The sequence below is a fragment of the Triticum urartu genome, chromosome 3A (assembly GCF_056163025.1).
Source record: "Triticum urartu cultivar PI428250 chromosome 3A, HENAU_Tu73, whole genome shotgun sequence".
In the NCBI taxonomy this organism is placed as follows: Eukaryota; Viridiplantae; Streptophyta; class Magnoliopsida; order Poales; family Poaceae; genus Triticum; species Triticum urartu.
This window is the reverse complement of record NC_141875.1, coordinates 11,209,227-11,230,048: the sequence shown is the minus strand read 5'-3', so window position 1 is coordinate 11,230,048 and position 20,822 is coordinate 11,209,227. Positions and strand designations below refer to the sequence as shown.

General features: G+C 44.9%; 2 protein-coding genes and 1 pseudogene across 2 annotated transcripts; 1 reads left to right on the top strand and 2 right to left on the bottom strand.

Annotated features, from left to right (window-relative positions):
* Positions 1–928: 928 nt before the first annotated feature.
* LOC125546459 (protein NEN4-like) lies at positions 929–1,768 on the top strand. Its single transcript, XM_048710715.2, has one exon. The coding sequence runs from the start codon at positions 944–946 to the stop codon at positions 1,766–1,768; it is 825 nt and encodes a 274-aa protein (XP_048566672.2). The 5' UTR covers positions 929–943.
* Positions 1,769–2,301: 533 nt separating this feature from the next.
* On the bottom strand, positions 2,302–4,135 carry LOC147977762 (uncharacterized). The gene is made up of 3 exons (XM_087516435.1): positions 4,032–4,135; positions 3,682–3,888; positions 2,302–2,872 (listed from the first exon to the last, which is right to left on the bottom strand). The coding sequence occupies exons 2-3, from the start codon at positions 3,873–3,875 to the stop codon at positions 2,554–2,556; spliced, it is 513 nt and encodes a 170-aa protein (XP_087372561.1). The 5' UTR covers positions 3,876–3,888; positions 4,032–4,135; the 3' UTR covers positions 2,302–2,553.
* A 2,525-nt stretch (positions 4,136–6,660) lies between these two features.
* Positions 6,661–10,534, bottom strand: LOC147977761 (protein FAR1-RELATED SEQUENCE 5-like; annotated as a pseudogene).
* Positions 10,535–20,822: the final 10,288 nt, after the last annotated feature.

Below are 20,822 nucleotides of genomic sequence, written 5' to 3'. Positions count from 1 at the left end.
TTAGTCCCCCAAAAAATATAAAAGTGTATAATAAAGCCCATTAAACATCCAAAACAGATAATATAATAGCATGGAACAATAAAAAATTATAGATACGTTGGAGACGTATCAGCCTGGAGGTGGGAAGGACATGGGCGCCACGCCGCCCGCCCTGGGTCTGCTAGGTTTCAGCCACCGGCCTTTGGGGACCGGAGTTGCCACCACGGACGATGGGCCCCCTCACCGTGCCGACCACATCTGGCACGAGGACAATGGAGCGGAGCGCCGGTCCTGTCGGCGAGGGAGGGGAGGGGAAAGGGGAGCCAGACGAGGCCGCGGACAGGGACACCCTGGAGGCCATGGTGGACGCCGGGTCCGGAGGGGAGCACCAGCGGGGTTTGGTGGGCGCCGGGGCCGGAGTAGCCGCCGGCGCAGGGGAGGGGAGCGGGCTCTTGTTTTTTTTTGTTGATCCGAGGGCGCAGGGGAGGGCAGCGGGCGCGTGGTTAATTTCGGTGTGAGGATACAATCCCGTCGACAAGTGCTCGTTTTGGAGGGGGAGGAAAATGTCAACAGTTGGCAAGACGGGTGGTACACCGTATCTCGGCTGTGCCTTATACTACCCTTGATGGTTTCGCGGAGCAGCCGTGATGCACCACTTGAGCCCATTTGATGAGTTGTGCTTGCATGGCTCCTTCATCAGTGCGATCAGCTTAGAGCATCTCCAGCCGCTGGCCTCCCCAGGAGGCATTTTTTTCGCCTCCTGGGGGGCTGCCGGCGAAAACTTCGGCCTGGGGGTGGAATTTTTTCCACTCGTTGCGCCCCCAGAACTCCATCGACAGGCTCCTCCGACAAGATAGGGATCATCCATTCTCCCATCCCTCCTCTCCTCCATTCCTTCAAGTAAGAAACAAACAAACAAAGCTCCATCGCCAAGAAACCACCACCGAGTTGCTTGCCGGAACCAATGGCGACCACCAAGAAGAGGGAGATGGTGTTCTTCGACGTGGAGGCTGCGCAGTCCCTGTCGCTGCCCGGCGAGTGCAGCCTGCTGGAGTTCGCCGCCATCCTCGTCTGCCCGTGCCGCCTCGTCGAGGTCTCCAGCTACTCCACCCTCATCCGCCCGGACGACGCCGGCGCCGATGGTGGCGTCCTCTCCGCCTCCTCCGGCGCACCCTCGTTCGAGGACGTCTTCCCGGACATCTTCGAGCTGCTGGACGGCCGCGTGTGGGCGGGCCACGGCATCCGGCGCGCCGGCTGCCCGCGCATGCGCGAGGCCTTCGCCGCCTTCGGCCTGGGCGCGTCGGAGCCCGTGGGCGTCGTCGACTCGCTCGACGTGCTCCTCGCGCAGGGCGCGCAGGGGTGCTTCGGGCCGGCCGCCGCCGGGGACGACGGCCAGGAGGAGGACGAGGAGGCGGCGGCGGCAGCCCTGGCGGAGCACTTCGGGATCGGCGTGCGGCGGGCGCGGGGGCTCCGGTGCCTGGACGGCGTGCGCGTGAGCCTCGAGGTGCTGGGACACCATGAAGGAATGGAAATTTTTCCACGGCGGCGGCGGCCCCCCGCGCCCGCGCGGGGACAGCGGCGGCGGCAGCGAGGGCCAAGCGCGGGGAGGATGCGGGGTGGCAAGCTCGGCGGGTCCAGCGCAGCTGGACGTCGTCGGCGAGGCGTTCTGTGCGGGCGGGAGTTGGTGGGGGAGAGAAAGAGAAAAGAGATCACGTGGGTGGGCCCGAAGGAAAAGCGAGGAGAGAGAGGGAGTGGGAGGCTGACAATGGGCCCAAAGCAACTAAAGTAGTCTCTCTCCTCCCCCAGCTGCCCCCCGGGATCCTGGGAATGGGATGAGAGCGCCGACCGTAGTTTTGGCCAAATCCGGCGATATTTGTGCTCCTAGGGGCGCGAGTGGAAACTTTTTTGACCGCCGGCGCTGGAAAAGTGTTCTTGAAGGCCTTCCTGGGGAGACGGGTGGAGATGCTCTTATCCGCAGAAGAACGTGTTATTTGGCATCACGCTCATGTTCAGTGTGCATCTGGCGTTGTCCACCGTTTGGTTGGTTCTAATAACGGCACGGCGCTACGATGGTGGTTTTATTGCAACTCCTACGAATTTTTGGCCATGCGCCTGCGCTGTTGTTGATGCCCTTACGGAAGGACACGACATCAAACGTCCTCCACCTCCATCTTGGAAGCGAGCTTCAGGCAGCGATCTGCTCACCGGATCGGGCTTCTGATTGGATGCATCCGTTAGATCCAAATTCATGACACAAAGTTCCTCAGATTCTCACCACTGGGTGAAAACCATCCACCGAAGCATATTTGTAGTATATAGGAAAGGTGAAGATTGCTAAACATGTATGGCAGCACGAACACACAAAGTAACATGATCTAACTCGATCAGTTGACATGGTTAAGTTTACCATAACAAACACTCTACATCAGGCGGCATACACAAAATATAACCATCACCACATCAGCCCCGCTAGTGAAAATTTGGTACTATCAGTGCTAAGAATTAAAATGCAGTAATAGTCTCGCACTAGAAACTCCACAAGTTTGACACTGAATGCCCATGTTGATTGGGGCATCAAACTGACGATTGCACCTGCTCCATGTAATATATCACAGACCCAAGCAAACTTTGCTGATCCATGAGGGTGGTAATGGTAGACTCGATGCCAAGGAATGTGTTGTGTATATGACCTGAAGATAACTCCATTGATGCCCCCAGTAAGAAGCCCAATGCATGGCTCATCAAGTTCTCGAACAATAATAGTACTTCTCTTGCAGACTTTAGACGAGCCACTGTTTGTGCATGTGTTTCCCCAACGGCGGGATTGGCACGGGACGTAGCAACATAGTGTTCCAGCAGTCCATTGACCGAAACCAAAGAATTTGTAAGGTCCCTGTCAAAAATGTAGGCTAAATTTAATACACGTTTAGGCATGGCAGTTCAGTCACAACATAAGCAAATACGGGATTGGTTGCAAAGAACACTTGAGATAGAAATTAAAAAAATGGGTTGCTGTTTTGCAATCCTTTGATGTGAGATCATGCTGCTAATTCACGGTTGCAATTCCTCTCTCAGTTACAGCAACCCTCATCACTATTACTCCTACGAACCATGCTTTGGTACACCTTAATGATTTAAGGTGCAAATCAATGGTGAAGATTACATCTTATCACTTCAGGCAGTTTAGTCAACGTAATTTCGAGGTAAAAATGCTAAATTCGCAAACTGCAGTTGCCTGCAAGCAGAATTGAACACCAATCAATTGTGAAGACTCGGTGGCTATTGATACATACACGAATCAAGTACTGACCAGATTAGATGCTTATACTAGTCCGCGATCTACGGCATGAATGGCACAACATCCTGGCCACAATAGGGCGTCCCACCGGCCACCCGACACACCGCATGCTGTTGACCACCTTGAACTGGGCTGGAAATTTCCCCAACGATACACCGGACGAGATAGAGGTACAAAACCACCCTTTATAAAGTTTTCTCTACTTGTATTTCCTAGCTAAATTCTTATTTGCATATCCCCAACACTGACCCCCTGTACGAACAAACTTCAGCGCTATCCATTTGCTTCATAAACATTCGTACTACTCAGATCGCTTCTCCATCCCCAAGATAATCCCCATAAAGTAAACATTCAATGCCACAAAGTAAATAAAAATCATTGATTTCAAGTGAAGAGTGCCATACAGGTACATATGATTGAAGCAACCGACAGTGTCGATCCTGTGGTTATGTGCAGGGTTGGCGCGGATTGCTTCCTTTTGGCGAGATACTGAAGCAACAACGTGTCCAGTAGCTTTCGCCAAAAGCATCACCGAGCGCTTGATGCCTCGGATCTTGGAGATCAGCAGAGGTCGGAGTAGTTCGCCGGAGGTCGCCATGGACACGTGTGACCTGAAATATAGAAATAAGATTGCACATCAAGGCCTGGGAAGGCGCCTGCAAGCTTTACACAGCTCCGGATCTACGAAGTTTGATTGGGGTCTGGAAGGGGAGGGGGGAGGGGGGTAGTAGCCAGTAGCGGAGGGCAAACCAACCTGGTCGCCGCGGCCGACCTCCCTCGCGTGCTCCGGTGCCCGCCGCCGACCTCCCTCGCCTGCCCGCCGCCGCCTTCGCTCCTGCTCGGGGCTGCCCTGGGGTTTTTGAGAGGCCGGGCGGATTGGCAACGCCACCCTTATAGCGGCCAACCACTTTCGACGGGTAAATGGGCCAAGGCCCAGAAGTGTTTTCTCTTTCAGGAAAGTAAAAACTTTTACCTCAAACCAGTTTTGATGGATCAATATCCCGTGAGGCGCACTATGAAGCGCGAGACAAGATGGGCCGGCCCATTTGACGCATGCGCGTGTTTTCATTTTTCCGTCTTTTTCTGTGTGTGAATTTTGGTTTTGGTTTTCTGTTTCGTTTTTTTTAATAGCATGTATGCCTGTGCAGCGGTGCAACGGAAGAGATGGAATGTCCACCAAAACGTCCATCAGCGCGGAACAGCAGCATTCAGACGGTGCCCCCAGTGAGACGGACGATGAGGTCTTAGTAGAAATGTATATTATTCTCGCATTAAAAAACATACTACATAGGGTACATTTTTTGTGGGCCTATACATACGATACTTATGTTACAACTTTTGTACAACAGTTCTGATCACACATTCCATGAATAAATCAAAGTATCATAACCATTAGATTGACTATCGTCGGAAATTATGTCCCCTCTTTCTATTCTTACAAGACCTAATTTATAAATTTTCCACACGAAGGCGGCTGCGATAAAAATGGAGCAGTTTTTGAAGCTTAAAGTTTTGGCCGACGGGGCCTTTTCTCTAATTAATTAATTGCGTATGTTAACGCTCATTTGCTATTAATTGGATGATAGTCAACTTACACCTCCTCAGTTCTCAAAACAAAAATTGCAGGGTATACCCCTCAAAATTGGTAACTGCCCATGCAATCAATAAGTACGACAATCTTTTTTTTTAAGGAAATGTTGCATGCGAGAGACTACAATGTCATAATGCAGTTCTTAAAAACTTCAGAATGATTAAAAATTGCAGCGCCTCGTGCGTCTCTTTCCCATGGATTTTTGAAATCTCTCCCGTAGGATTAAATTGTAGCGCCTCGTGCCTTTCCCCTCCCTTCACTCACATGCTACAAATAATCCGGCTTACTTATAGAAACCTTGATAAGGACATGACTACCTCGGATACGATCGAAAGTATTATAAACATGCATAATTTTCAGGTGAATTCTTGTGGTAAATATAATTTATGTTATTTTATTATCAAGGACAAAAATACTACACATCTATTTCTTACTTACAGATATCCAGAAGATTTACACAAACCGAGAGTTAAAATGCGAGACGGAAAACAAAGATTTATACATGCACACATATAGACGTACATGTACTACTTTGGGAGCTACCATCATCAATTTAAGGAAGAGGGGCTCCATGATTTTCCATCGTACAAGGCCATGCATGTATCCATGTTTACATTTTTTTTGGCAACATATTTGGTGAATCCTACCTAGTTCGTGTGTCCGTGTAGCCATTCCATTTCAACCCCACGATCTAAATCCTGAGCATCACGTGCAGCCTAGGGACTAATTACATTTACACGCCCGCTTTATAACTTGACAACCATCTTCATTCATAGAAAACCCCCCAAATCCTTTTAACCAGGAGCGCCCCAACTGCTTCTGTTCGTCTTGTGCCGCCGCCGCCGCCGCTGTAGTCGTGTGCCTCCGATTTCCGCCGACTCGATCCCGACGTTGTTTGGCGCCGGTGACAAAGCGAACCAGGCGGACGTCTCGACAGCGAGTCTATGACGAACTGACGTTGTTCGCCGCCGGCGACGAAGCGGCCCAGGCAGTCATCTCGACGGCCAGGCCATGACAAACTGCCGTCGTTCGGCTCCGATGACGAAGCCTCTCAGATCAGGCGCTATCTTCCTGGATGGTCTACCCCGACCGAGATGATTCCTTCATAGGAAGTTGTAGCGTCTCGTCTCCAGGACGTAGGCTGTACTCAGCAACAGCTGTACTTGTGCAAGTACTGTCCTGTTGCATTCGGCCGACTGACATGCACATTATTAGTGCAAATGACCGTATCAAGTAAACTGTATCGATATTTGCAGCATAATGAATGGCAGTAGCGGGTTCAGATCAGAGGCTCTGGTTGAGCTTTTCCCTGTTAGTTTGCTTGGCATTTTGTAAAAAAAAAATGTCCTCTTTGCTGTTGCCAAGAAGGCTACTGACTAATTCAGTTATGCGTTAGTAAAACAGGTGACCATCTCAGTCATGTGCTCAAAGCATAAGCTTTTCGGTAAAGCTTTTGAAGTACAGAAGTGGCCTAGGGATGGCTATGTCCGGTTTCTGAACATCTACAAACTTCTTCTGATGAAAAAATAAGGGAGGAAATAAACATGCAGTATTGCCACACAGTACAAGTTTTAATATTAAAAAGAAATTTAATCATGCTTGCATAGCTGGTAAAAATGTCTAAAATTGATAAATATGTCTGATACTCTGTAGCAATTTGACAAGCATCAAAACCTCTCAGAAATCAAGTCAACTATAATTTGACACGACACAAATTCGCATCGATTACATAATTCAGTACATCAGAGTGTACATGATAACATAGATAAAATCATTTTTTGCTTGGACCATATCAGGAAGCACCATTTGGCTGCATATCTTGCACAGTCACACTCCCTTTCTCTTTTTTGCTTGGACAATTACGACTATCATGAAATACCATTTGCTTGCACGTCTTACATAAGCGTGCGACCTTTGCCTTGCCTTCTTTGTCCTTATTTTTTTGACCCCCCTCCTTGATCTCCTTTCCTCGCTTTATTCTTTTGCATCTCCCCACGGTACGGACATCAGTCGGCGGATGTATATGAACTTCAGTGGGAATATTACAACCAATAAAAGCCTCATATTCCTCTTGCCTTGTGCTTTGGGTGGCTGCAGGGATCATTTGGTCCAAAGGTGCCTCAATGTTCATCACACTTGATGTTAAGAAGTCCAATGCTTCATCTGAATGTTTCGCCTTTTGAATAAGCTCTTCCATCTTATCTCATACACCTGAAATCTTCTTTCTTGTGGCCGCATCAAGTGAATCCATGGGTTTTTCTTCTAGTAGGTTCCCATGTTCATCATAAACATTCTCCCTGCAAAACAAAAGAATGTTGTTAGTCATATGATTTTGGAATAACAATAAGAAATTGGTTGTCATGCATTATTATTTTTACCTTTTGCACCTTTTCTGCCATCTTTCATAATGTAGTAGCTAGGAAGCTCATTTTGGTTTTCAATCCTCAATACTTGGATAATATGGCGACATGGAATACCGAGTGACTCAAATAACTTGCACGAACAATTTGCTGTCATGCTTCCAATGTCATAGCAAACCTCCCTAATCTTACCAGATCGACCTCTCAGGGTCACATTTTGTGCCCCCACACCTTGTGTAATACTCTGAACACAACAATGGTCTCTAGCAGCAATAACCTGTAGCTGAAATTTCTCGAACACCTCATATGTGAATACCTCACTACCCTGTTTCTCCATTGTCCATGGCGTAAATAGTTGCGGGGTGGTATGTATGCTTCTGTTGTCTGCCATTAATTCTTCCTCACGCTGGCATTCTAAAGCTGTGTCAAACCTAAGCCAAAACTCAACAAAAGCAAGCCTTCGATGAATGAAGCGGTTAAAAAAGGAATTTGCACTTTCTGATCTTGAAGTGGTTCAGAGAATGCCCGCTAGAGATATATCCATAAAGTAGGCCGGTATCCATTTATGTCGAATGCTAAACCTTTTACTCAACCACTCATTTTCCTCCAATCCAAAATCTTTAATGATGGAATTCCAATGTGACTCAAACTCTATTGAAGTTTCCGAACCCCAAACACATGAGTTCAATCTCGTCCAAAATTCAGAATCTTCTCTAATCATAGGTCCAACTTTTTCTGGAACCTTTTCCGTTATATGCCACATGCACAACCTATGAACGGTGGTTGGAAGAACTTCGTCAATACCATTCTTGATGCTAGTGGCTTCATCGGTTATGATGAGTTTAGGTGCTATCCCTCCCATTGCTTTTAAGAAGGTCTCAAATAACCAAATGTATGACTCATCCTTCTCATTTGATAAGAATGCAGCAGCAAAAAAATACACTTTGTAAGTGATGATTAACCCCGGTAAATGGTGGAAATATCATGTTGTACTGATTAGTGGTATATGTAGAACCAAAGGATATGACATCACCAAAGTGACTATAGTTCTTCCTGCCTGTGGCATCCGCCCAGAACACACGCAATAGCTTCCCCTCATCATTCACGTCAAAATCATAGAAAAATGCTGAATTCACTTAATGCTTTCTAGCTAATTGGGCCACAAACATTTGAGCATCTGCATCTCTGATTTTATACCTGAGTGCTTGGTAGTAATTCTGCAAGTCCCTCTTTGAGCAGCCAACATTCGAAATTCCGCCCTCGCTAACTTGCAGGAGCCTATATGCCTGAGAGGTTCCAATGCTTGCCTTATGACATGTGTATAAAGTATTCTTTGCCCTCTCACTAACTGTACGATTGGATCTGATCAAATTGCGCTTATTAGGTGATACAAGACCATGAACATGGTGCTCAACCCATGAGTCTATCTTGTAGGTGTTGTCCCCAGAAAGTCTAACAAAGATATGGGCATCACAACCGCATCGCGTATTTGTTTGCTTACGCCTTTTCTTCAAGGGGTCATCTGTCTCGTTACTATCTTTTGACTTGAATCCTTCGCTATTACACATGAAACACTTAGTCCGGACCACCTTATTATCAATCTTTTTCTGTTGTCCGATTCGAACACCAAAACCTGATTCATGTGCATATGCCTTGTAGAACTTCTCTACTGCCTCGAGTCCTTCAAATGTCATACCCACTTTAGGCTTCAAGTGATCATCACATTCAGGTGTAAAAGATGAAGACTGCAATGTCAAGAGTAAACCGGAATAAGAACTTCATGCATAGTTTCAGTTGTTAGTGCAAACTGAACTTACAAAGAGGGGTACGTCAGTGTTCTTTTGGGGTGTACTAAATCCTCCATGTCTCATATGCATTTGAACGCTATTTATTGGATCCATACTGCTGCACACATGGCCACATGATTAGCCTTTAAACCTACGTACACTCACACGTGTATGCACAAGGACTTAATCTGTGTGTAGTTTTACCTTAAACTTTTGATGCTCTCCGTGTCGCTGATTGCAAATGACATCGTTGTACTTACTAATTGCTCATCGGTAGTTGACGCTGCAGCAAAGTATTACCAGTTATAGGGGAGATAAGTCTAGATCGAGAAGTACATGCAGAGCAGAGCAGACTGATGCATAGGGCGTTTGCCGATTGTTAACGTGGGTGGGATCAGACGAGCACGTATAAGACTGGGACGCTACCTGCCTCTCGTCGGTGCCGGACGATGTTGGGATCGAGTCGACGGAAATCGGAGGCACACGACGACGGCGGCGGCGGCGGCGCAAGACGAACAGAGGCAGTCGGGGCGCTCCTGGTTAAAAGACTTTGGGGGGTTCTCTGTGAATTAAGATGGTTGTCAAGTTACAAAGTGGGCATGTAAATGTAATTAGTTCCTAGGCTGCACATGATGCTCATGATTTAGATCGTGGGGTTGAAACGGAATGGCTACACGGACACACGAACTAGGTAGGATTCACCAAATATGTTGCCTTTTTTTGAGGGGGTAACCAAGTTTTATTCATCAAAGACCATAAACTGTGGGATACATCTTAGGTCATGAGGTTGGCCAAACCAAACGTGGCGTCCCGGACCCAGTGAAAGGGATGACTTGGCTAGACTGTGCCTCCATATTGGATGCACGAGACTCAAAAATGAAATTACATTGAAAAGAGTTTGCTAGAGTTTTTATCTCACTAATGACAGACCCAGTGCTGCCCCTACTACCCTTGTTGATGTCGCTGATAACTTGCTTGGAGTCGGAGGAGATCACAAAATGGCGTAGTTGGAGGTCGGCCGCCAACGCCAATCCCTATCGGCAAGCGATCGTTTCCAAAGCTACGGGATCATCAAGTCCTGCAATCACCAGGGACGAGCTGCCAAGGTAGGCGCTATTTCCATCTCTGCATACCGCCGATGCTGTCCCCCTACTACCCTTGCGGACGCCAACATCCACATTAATCTTTGTGTGGCCTTGAGGAGGAGCTATCGGCCTATCACTCCTGGTCGCCACACCAACACCAGTCCCCTGTGGTGGTTTGACCTTTATATATCAAGCTCGTCAATGAATCTAGTGATGAAGCTGTGCGTGGAGTGAGGACTTTGAAAGATCCCTTCGTGAATCGCCTTCCGTCTCGCTGCCCAGATCACCCATAGTGTAACTGATAGCTTCACAAAGAGCTCGTGCGACATTGATTCCATCAAAGTGAAAAGCCATTGTTTAGCATTAGACTCAGTTGTAGCTGCAAAGTTCTCCGTTAACTCCACATCCATCAGTGACCAGATGCATCTGGACATTGAGCACTCTAGTAGAGAGTGTCTCCACGAATCGGGTGACCCACAAATCCCGCATGCATTTGAATCGCTCATATGTCTGTTCGCCCTTACATCGTTTGTGGGAATCGAATGCTTGGACAATTGCCAAAGAAACATCCTCACCTTGCCTGGCACTTGTGTTTGCCAAAGCTTCTTCCAGGCTCTCTCCTCTCTGGAAGTACTAGAAGGTCCCGCCGTGCTTTCCAACCATGCCTCTCTTCTAGCTCTTGTTGCCACCAACATGCAGTAAGCTGATCTAACAGAGAAATTTCCGTTCTTTTCGTAATGCCAGCTCCAAAAATCCGGAACATTCATGATACACAGCGGAATAGCCATGATTACCCGAACATCCATGTTTACATGCACCAACGTGAGGGAGCTCTACTCATGCATGCAGGTCACAAGGAAGGCCGGCCTGCTAAGCCATGCATGCACGTGTGTCCAAAGACTTCACGTGGCCCAAGACAAGGCACATGGCGCAGCCTGGTCCAGTTTTGCGGACGTGACGAGTTGGATTCCGGGACATCTCGCACGCCGACACATCTGCCTGCCTTAATAAATAGTCATCATAATTTAGGGTTTAGATATTGGGTTTTATTGTATTGTTTAGTCATCGCTACAATTTCGCATCTACGAGACGTGTAGAACTACCGCCTTGTTAGATTTATAGTGGAATCCTAACTTTTTATCTAGTTCGTGTGCTCAATTTTTTATCCGCAATTTCAGATTGCAATTTATCATTATTCTTGCTGGTTCTTCGGTTGCGTGCAGGAACACGAACCTTGCTGTTCAGGTTGATCGTGCCTACGGCAAGGTCAATAATCATCGGAGATTGGTTTAGCGATTGCCGAGGCGTATCATCGGGTACGGTATACCCGGATCGTTAAGGTCAAAATCCACCAAATCGATATTTATCCCCACTCTTATCGAAAGACCGGGCCGCCGTCACATCAAGTGGTATCAGTTTTCAGGTTCATCGGTGAGAGATTTACAGTTTTCGTAGTTTAGTTTATTTTTTCTATCCTACAAACCCACCAAAAAGCCAAAAAAAAAAGATTAGATCATCCTTTACACCTATCTTTTTAGCCTTTAGCAATTTTTGCATCTAGTACTTGCCTAGTTGAATTTTTGCTTGCATCCATCCTACCAATAATGCTGGTTTAGATTTGTACGAGAAAAAATACCCAAGCCTCTATTCCAGTCAAGTTTTTTGCCGCGAGCTTCAACCACTTGGATGAAAGTGATTGATAGTGAGGTGTGGATAGGACACATGCTATTATTTTGGTATGGGGCGGGGTAGAATTGGCTTGTGTGCTCATTTATTTGATTCAAATTTTTTGAACGTGTGTGGTGATCGCCTTGGTTGACTTAGTGTTTTTTACTGCATGTGGCCCAGGCTGATGTGGTCTGTCGCTGTCACGTTCTAATTTGACCCAATCGATCTGCCGCTCTTTCTTTGATTGACGCGTGTATGGAAGAGCTTCGATATTCTTTTTACCGGCCAAGCTTTCTGCACCTCCACCGATTTGACTAGGTTTGATTGCACGTGTAATTTTTAGATCGATTGCCGCTTTGACGTGGGCCTTCTGGGTATTCATCTTGTCTGTTGGACGCCACGCGTGTACTCTAGAGAAACCGAGGAGTTTTCTCGACGTCTCGCTTCGCCTATTTAAGCTCCAGGGCGCAATCCCTCGACGCAAATTCCACGCCGGCGAAACAGCAGCCAATTGCTGTAGGGGAGACTCTCGCGGCGCGATGCCAAATTTGCCGGATCTGGCTCGAAGGCCACGATCGCCGTGCGAAACGGCGCTACCTCGAGGTCGCTGGAACGGCTTCAGCAGCGGGCCGAAACAAAGGTCCATCTCGGCCCAAAATTTGCTACGGCAGAATAGGACCTCCAGGAAACCTAGCATCGCTCCGTTCAGTCCCTCGCATCTGAGGAGGTTCCGGCAAGCCAGCGGCTGCTTCGACGCAGGCTGGAGGCAGTGACGGGCGAGGCAACAAGGCAGCGAATAGGGATTCAGGCGGCAAGCCGGAGGCAATGATGGGCAAGGCGGCGACAAGTGATCTTGGCGAAAAGCATGAAGCTGTGATGGGCGAGGCGGCGACGGCGACAAGCCAGAGGTGACGGGCAAGGCGACGAGTCCGCGTCGTCTTCTCCAACTCCCAGCAAGTATAGGCAAGTGTTCTCTGTCCGTTTGTGGATTCAGTACCATTAGCAAGTGCGTCCCCATATCAATCGTGAGTTCTTCACTTGTTCATTTCTTGTGCTTTACCCTTTTTCAGTTCGAGTAAATCTGTTTTCCTGACGAAAATCCCTTGTTTTTCTGCTGAAAATGCCCTGTAGTAATTTCCGCGAAATGGCTTAGTTGCTATAGCGTTAGAGATGAGCTGCCGCGAAATGTAATCTCCCGCGATTTTGATATTTGTTGCTGGAGTACTCTTTGTTGCTGCTACACATGCAGTATCTCTCTCGAGTCTGTGCTAAGAATAATATAATCCTTGTACGATGTGTGCTAAATCTACCTGTGTAGTGCAGCTAATGCCATGCGTGTGCTATTCTACCTGGGCAATGCTATTTGTTGGACCAAATGCCTAATTGTCAACGGTATTCTGGACAAGGAGGACAAGGCAAGACGCACTGGGCATCTCAATCTCATTTTCATTTTTGAAGTAGGTATGGACTATGGTCGCTCCCACTGATAAGAATTTCCTGCATGGAACACTTTGCTATTTTCATACAACATGTTCTGTTCCTATGAAGTATAATCAATTAAATGGTTTGGCAATTCATATTTCAGACTACCCCTTGAACAGGAAATTTAAGAGAATGCCAAGAAAACCGAAGGATAGCAAGACTTTCAGGAGATTAAAATGCAAAGAATTGGTAAAACAAGGTTAGCTCTTCACATTTGTACAGGTAGGTATATTGTAGGATGCAGGGTCTATCACTTCAGAAAGATAAGGTGGTATTAAAAGCTAAAGCACATTTGCAACTGATTTTCTTAAGAAGTGATGTAGGAAGAAGTGAGCTAGAGTATATAACTGAAGATTGTCATCACAACAATTGTAGATGCAGAAACATGGGGGGCTGGGTGTATGAATAAGCTTTTTTTGAACCTCAGTACTAAGCCCAAATTTTGTCTTGTGAACGGTAATACAACTCTTTTACATCCTTCTCTTGAGAATTTTTGACACATTGTCACAAGTTGTGACTTAGGCTGCTGTCGCGATGTTGGAGGAACACACAATATGGTGATAAGTGTTGGGTATATGACTAAATTTAGCTATGGAATTTATTATGTTAGCAACTCTACTTTGGATCTGAACTAGCAGAAGTTGTAAGTTGAATTTTTCCTGGCTAAAAAGTTGCTTTCTATGCCAGAGCTAGCTTGCAAAGGCCAACAGAAAATATATGAACTTGGCAGCTCCTAAGCTATGAATACCGTTTCAGGTTGCAGTGTCATATTGTCTATACTACTCTGGGTAAGGGTGTGGTTGTCGGTAAGAATGCGCTCACGGTTGTGCACGAGCCATTCCCACGCTCCGATCATTTGGTGCTCCTGATGTTCCGCCAAAGGGCCTGCAGACTTGTGTCCTTCGTGCTATCAATGATCATATATGCTTGCATGGTTCGTGTGGTGGGTGTAATACAATGCAAATTGAGAATGGATTGTGAGCTTCGTGGTGGGTGTAATACAATGCAAATTGAGAATGGATTGTGAGCTTCTATGCTTCAGATCCTCTTCTGTGACATGTATATGGATTCTATAATGATTTGTGACTGGTGTGCTCTTTATATTTTCTTCTTCTATGGACTTTTCGTTGTTTCTTGCTGCCAATATATTTGTTCTCTTCCTTTGTAGCCTACATTTCGTAGTGGAAGATATTATAATTTTTTATGACGCACGGCATGGTAAAGTTATGACAAATTTCTTTTACTTGAATTATAGTGTTGTATTATTTTTCAGCTGAGTACCACAATCAGAAATCTCAATTACTTATAGAATTGTTTTTATTGTTTTTAGTTGCCAAATTAGCCAGAGGAATATTGGAGAGAACTGTAACTGGCATAATTTTCTTCACCAAGATGACCACATCAAAAATAGGTCATGTTCTCCCCTGAATTATGCCTGCTTTCCCTCGATATCTATATATAGTGTGGTTTGCACAGAAGCAAACTTAAGATTATGATCACAGTTTGCTGCTAGGAAGGAGGCTGCTGGTTGTACCCCAAGTTACTTTAAGCACAATCTTAATTAGAATCCTCCGAAACAGAATTCATGAAGCGCATGTAAATAAGGTTCCCATGGGTTGTGAATCTTGGTCAGCTGAAGTGGGAGAGAGGTAGTTTCAGCCAAGAGACTCATCAGGTAGCTGCAATGCAGGATGCGTGGCCTTGCCTTTCTCCGTTACATTTCTAGCTTGATACATTGTTCAGGCACAAATTATCTGTAATGTACGCCTCTTCATATGTACCAGTTTTGTTTTGGAAGAAACATGCCATAATTATTGTATATGGATTGCGGACTGATCATGTAGTCTTTTTCTTTATCTTTAGATAAAAAAGCACACTCCTTGATTTCCTTGGTTCTTGATTATAAAAATAGTAGACAAGCATACAGTAATGAAGGCAAGAACGACTTAGAAAAGCTTTTGGTTTTTGTTTACTGTGGTCTTCTTACATAATTTAAGTTTTAGATCCAATGCATGAGCAGAAAATGCTAGCTTCTTAATACCTGTGAGACTATATGCAGGACAGTATATTTATTTATTTACTTAGGGAAGGAGAGAATATAATTTAGTTATAATGTACATGTTCATTTTACTTTTACTTTGACATATGCTTATGCTCCTTTTTTGTAGCCAGGTCAAACTCGGCACAGATGCACATGCATCGGATCCATTCCCCTCAATCCCCTCTTAATCTCCAACATCTCCCCCTTCCGATGTTCGTGTACTTGAGCAGAAGTGAGTGCGCCGCGGAGCAAAGCTCAGCCTGGATCTTCATCAACGCAAGACAGGGCGGGAGGAAGCGGGAAGTTTTTCAGCCGCATGAATGTGGAAGGCGCTTGACAAATCAGAGATGTATGAAGCATCTGCCGAGGTAATTGATGAGAGAAGCTCTCATATTTTGTTCTTGATCCTGAAATAAAGCGACTGGTCAGCGTGTTTCTGTATGATGCCCAAATGCCCTTACATGTTTCAGCTTTCATTTTTGTAGTCTTAATAGATGGGTCTCATCTATTTTTGGTTGCAGGTGTTTTAGAGGGTTTGAGAGGGGCAGCATACACATAAGAGGGGTTCAATATTGTTAACTCACATCATCCAGACCAGGTTAGCACACATGCCATGCAGATTCTACTACTTGATGTAGCCTTTCTCTTAGATGCAAGTAGTATTTTTACTGTGCTACTCTTTGAACTCGAGTAGTTTGTTCATGTATTGTTTTAGATGCCAAATAGAATTAAATGGAATATAAGATTCAAAGTTTCAATATGATAGATGAAAAGTACACGAAGGTGAACCGATATGTCCCCTGCCACTCGTAGTGATCGTCCTTGACTATAGTGTATTTAGGAGGACGAGATGAACATGAAGAATGAGTTTGCAGTGTGGCTGTCATTGATTAATGACACCCCAAGCAGCGGTGATAACGACCATGGGGAGGAGAGCACGAACATCAACAACCTCTTGGCCTTGTTGTCTCCTTCGACATGAATAACGACGACCAGCTCGCCATACAGCTGCTAGAGTGCTAAAGAATGGTGGAGAAGAACAATGGATTGTTGATGGAGCTGATCAACAAGGATGATAAGGACAGCCACAACAATGAGAATAAGAAGGCGGAGATCGTCGCCGATGACAATGTGTTAATGATAAAGAAGTCAACAACCACCTGGTGTGCGAAAGGATCTTAAAGGTATATGTTAGCCACCATTGGTATTGACCCATTAGAATATGTATGCCCCTGATGCAGCGCACGGGCAATTTATATACATTGTAGCCCATAGCAATGTTGCCTGCAGCATGGGAGTTGTATATATTAGCAGAGTTATGATGGCACATTTTTTTCCGTCACAAGTTAAATGAGCATTGTATAAAAGTCTAACTAAGTTTTCTTTCGCATTCTTCTATAAATTGGAAGGCCAATATAGATTTCTCAATGTATCATTTTGGGATTATTTGACCACTGAACAATATTGCCATGTTGACCATTTCTCATGTCTTTGCAATATCTATAAGCTCTAATGTAAAAGTATAATTTGCTTCACAGATTTTTTTTATTTCTTTTGATTTTTCCTTGCTTGTTATTTATGCTTATAATTCTGAATGTCATTTTTAATTTCTTGCATCTCAAATGCAAGCAACCATGCTTCTACCGAGGCTTAGAAGAAACCAAGGTGTATGTTCCAGAACCTCTTTTATATTATTTCATCACAAAAATTTACTGCAATATTTGCTCTTTTTCCTAAATACACATGATAGACTTGAACGGTCTTCTGTTATATTGCATGATGCCCTATTGATATGGTACGAGAAAAATATGTTGCAACTTGCAACTTAAGAAATCTAAAATGATGGTTTTGATGTTAATGGCCGGGATGAGGCCGTAGGCTTTTTTTATCCGTATCTAATTTTACAAAGGTTGAAAGATGTCTTTACTATCAAGTTTATAGTCATCAAATGGTCCTTCACTACCTCATTGCATGTTGTTGTCGATAATTTCATCCCACCCGTATCTTTGGATATCACCTCTGGCTGCAGCAATGGTGTGTCAATCTAGCTCACGTGAATTGAGCTACGCAATGTCCTATTATTACTCTGTTACTCAAAGAGTTGGTATCCCTAAATAGTAATTTGTTTTGATCTTCTAGAAAAATCTTTTGTGGTTTAAGCGCAACCCATATTATAGTTCTTTTATACCAGTTAAGTTCACTATTCAACGAAATTCCTTTTCACTGAAATAAGAACCACGTAATGCTTACAATTGATCTGGTCAGCTAGATAACCAAATGAGTTATTATTATGCGTAGTATCTTTTGACATATGTAATGTGGGGTAGAAGGCGAATGTATCTTGCTAGGGATTTCTGGAGGACACATGCCTATGATTGTATGCACTTAACTATTTTGCTTTTGGCTTCCTGCTATTGTGTTTTATGTTGTCTGCTAATACTTTTAAGGCTTTCTCACACTGAATTTTAGATGCTAATACTTTTATGACTAATCAGTTTTGGATAATACTTCAACCCAGACATCAATGGAGCAAATAACTTGATTAAAAGGTACATTCCTGATTACCAATGCCTAGCTATTTTTCGGTCTTGACTAACACAAAGGGTGCAGTATGTAGGTTCAAGGAGCTCCGACGCTATCTATGACCAAAGAAGTCATTCAACCCAGATTTTCTTTCAAGATAACAATAATGCCTGGGAGCATCCCTGTCCATTGAACAATACTGGAGAGATAGAGCGCTATTGTCTTACATTTTTCAATATCCCTAGCTTTATTTTCATTGTTATGATAATTGTGGTATTTAAAAAATTAAAATGCCTTGTGCGATTATGTGTGGATTTTGCAACCCATATAATCTCCTATTGGACTGGATGTGATCAAAATAATTCTTTTTTAATCATTGGTTGTCATCAAGTAGAGCTTATTTTGTGGATGGATGCATTGGTTTATGTTTCTAGGCTTTTAGTTTTTCCCTTATAATATTGAGTTGATTCCCGTGAGGGGCGGCGACCCATGCTGGACGTGTGATGAGGGGAGTGTTGTTGATGCGGTACGGGAGACGTCTCGTGGAGAGAGGGGTGGAATAAAAAGTGGTGGATCGCAAATGTTTAGATGTGCTTGATCTAATGATTGGTATGCATGCTTGAACAATAGTACTTATGTTATTTGAGGAGTAATATAAGATGCAGTGAAACATGGTGGACATGGCTTCATGACGGAGCTGGCGGAGAGATATATCAAGGGTGATGTTGAGGCCGGCGGCAGAAGAAATGGCCAAATGGGGCTCCTCAGTGCGAGTGAGAAGGCTGATCGGTTACCGTGGAGCAATGCGATGTTGTATCAGAACGTATTGGGTTCCATTTTCAGGTGGAGAAGAAGTGATTAAGGCATGTGCACGGTTCATTTGTTCATTCATTTGATTCTTATTTCGCTCAAATTATATTCATTTACTTTTGCACTTACCCATGGTTGATGGATCAAGAAATTAGTGACATTTAATTGCAATTAGGAATATCATATATCCATAAAAATCAGATATTATTATCAATAGAACATGTTCATGATGAGCCAGTAAGATTTTTTGATTTTTAAAATGCCCGTGGCAACGCACGGGCATTCTACTAGTATATACATGGGGAGGGGGCGCCTAGAACACACACCAACAATTGTTAGCCGTGTGCGGCGCCCCCTCCACAGTTTACGCCTCCGGTCATATTCACGTAGTTCTTAGGCGAAGCCCTGCGCCGACCACTTCACCATCACTGTCACCACACCGTCGTGCTGACGGAACTCTCCCTCGACACTTTGCTGGATCAAGAGTTCGAGGGACGTCATCGAGATGAATGTGTGCAGAACTCGGAGGTGCCGTACGTTCGGTGCTTGATCAGTCGGAATGAGGAGAAGTTCAACTACATAAACCGTGTTGTCAAATGCTTTCGCTTTCGGTCTACGAGGGTACGTGGACACACTCTCCTTCTCTCATTGCTATGCATCTCCTAGATAGATCTTGCGTGAGCATAGAATTTTTTTGAAATTTCATGCTACGTTTCCCAACATTAGACTCATCCATCTTCCTCCAATGGTGATTAAACCAAAGCAATGGAGACCAATGCTCTGATACCAATTAAAGGATCAAGAAGAGGTGTCTAGAGGGAGGTGATTAGACCTTCAACAAAGAAAAGTAGCAGTTTCTAAGTTCTTCAAGTTGAGGTGGAGTTTTAGCACAAGTTTAAACATTCATAATACATTTCAAGCAAGCATGGCAAGAGTATATGAGCAGCGGAAAGTAAAGCATACAAGTTGCAAGAAAGTAAAAGGATAGGATTGGAGTGTGCAAACACAATTGGAGACATGGAGATTTTTGGCGTGGTTCCGATAGGTGGTGCTATCGTACATCCACGTTGGTGGAGACTTCAACCCGCGAAGGGTAACGGTTGCGCGAGTCCACGGAGGGCTCCACCCACTAAGAGTCCACAAAGAAGCAACCTTGTCTATCCCACAATGGCCATCACACACGAAGGACTTGCATCACTTGGGTAGATCTTCACGAAGTAGGCGATCTCCTTGCCCTTACAAACTCCTTGGTTCAACTCCACAATCTACGAAGGCTCCTAAGTGACACCTAACCAATCTAGGAGACACCACTCTCCAAAAGGTAATAGATGGTGTGTTGACGATGAAATCCTTGCTCTTGTGCTTCAAATGATAGTCTCCCCAACACTCAAATCTCTGTCACATATTTGGATATGGTGGAAAGATGATTTGAGTGGAAAGCAACTTGGGGAAGGCTAGAGATCAAGATTCTTGTGGTTGGATTGGAATGCCTTGGTCTCAACACATGAGTAGATGGTTCTCTCTCAAAAAATAAATGTTGGAAGTGTAGGCACGTTCTGATGGCTCTCTCCTGAATAGAGAAGGGGTGGAGGGGTATATATAGCATCCACGCAAAATCTAACCGTTACACACAATTTACCAAATTCGGTGGGACTGAATAGTGAAACTCGGTGAGACCGACTTGGTTCAAAATGTGAACGTTAGAGTTTTCGGTGGGACCGACATGATCAACTCGGTGAGACCGATGCGCTAGGGTTAGTGCAAAACTTTATCTCAGTTTGACCGATTACTTCAACTCGGTGAGACCGATTTCAGTAACAAGCAAACAGAGAGTTGGTCAGGCAAACTCGGTGGGACTGATAACCCACAAGTATAGGGGATCGCAACAGTTTTCGAGGGTAGAGTATTCAACCCAAATTTATTGATTCGACACAAGGGGAGCCAAAGAATATTCTCAAGTATTAGCAGTTGAGTTGTCAATTCAACCACACCTGGAAACTTAATATCTGCAGCAAAGTTTTTAGTAGCAAAGTAATATGATAGTAGTGGTAACGGTAGCAAAAGTAATGTTTTTGGTATTTTGTAGTGATGATAGCAATAGCAACGGAAAAGTAAATAAGCGAAGAACAATATATGGAAAGCTCGTAGGCAATGGATCGGTGATGGAGAATTATGCCAGATGTGGTTCATCATGTAAC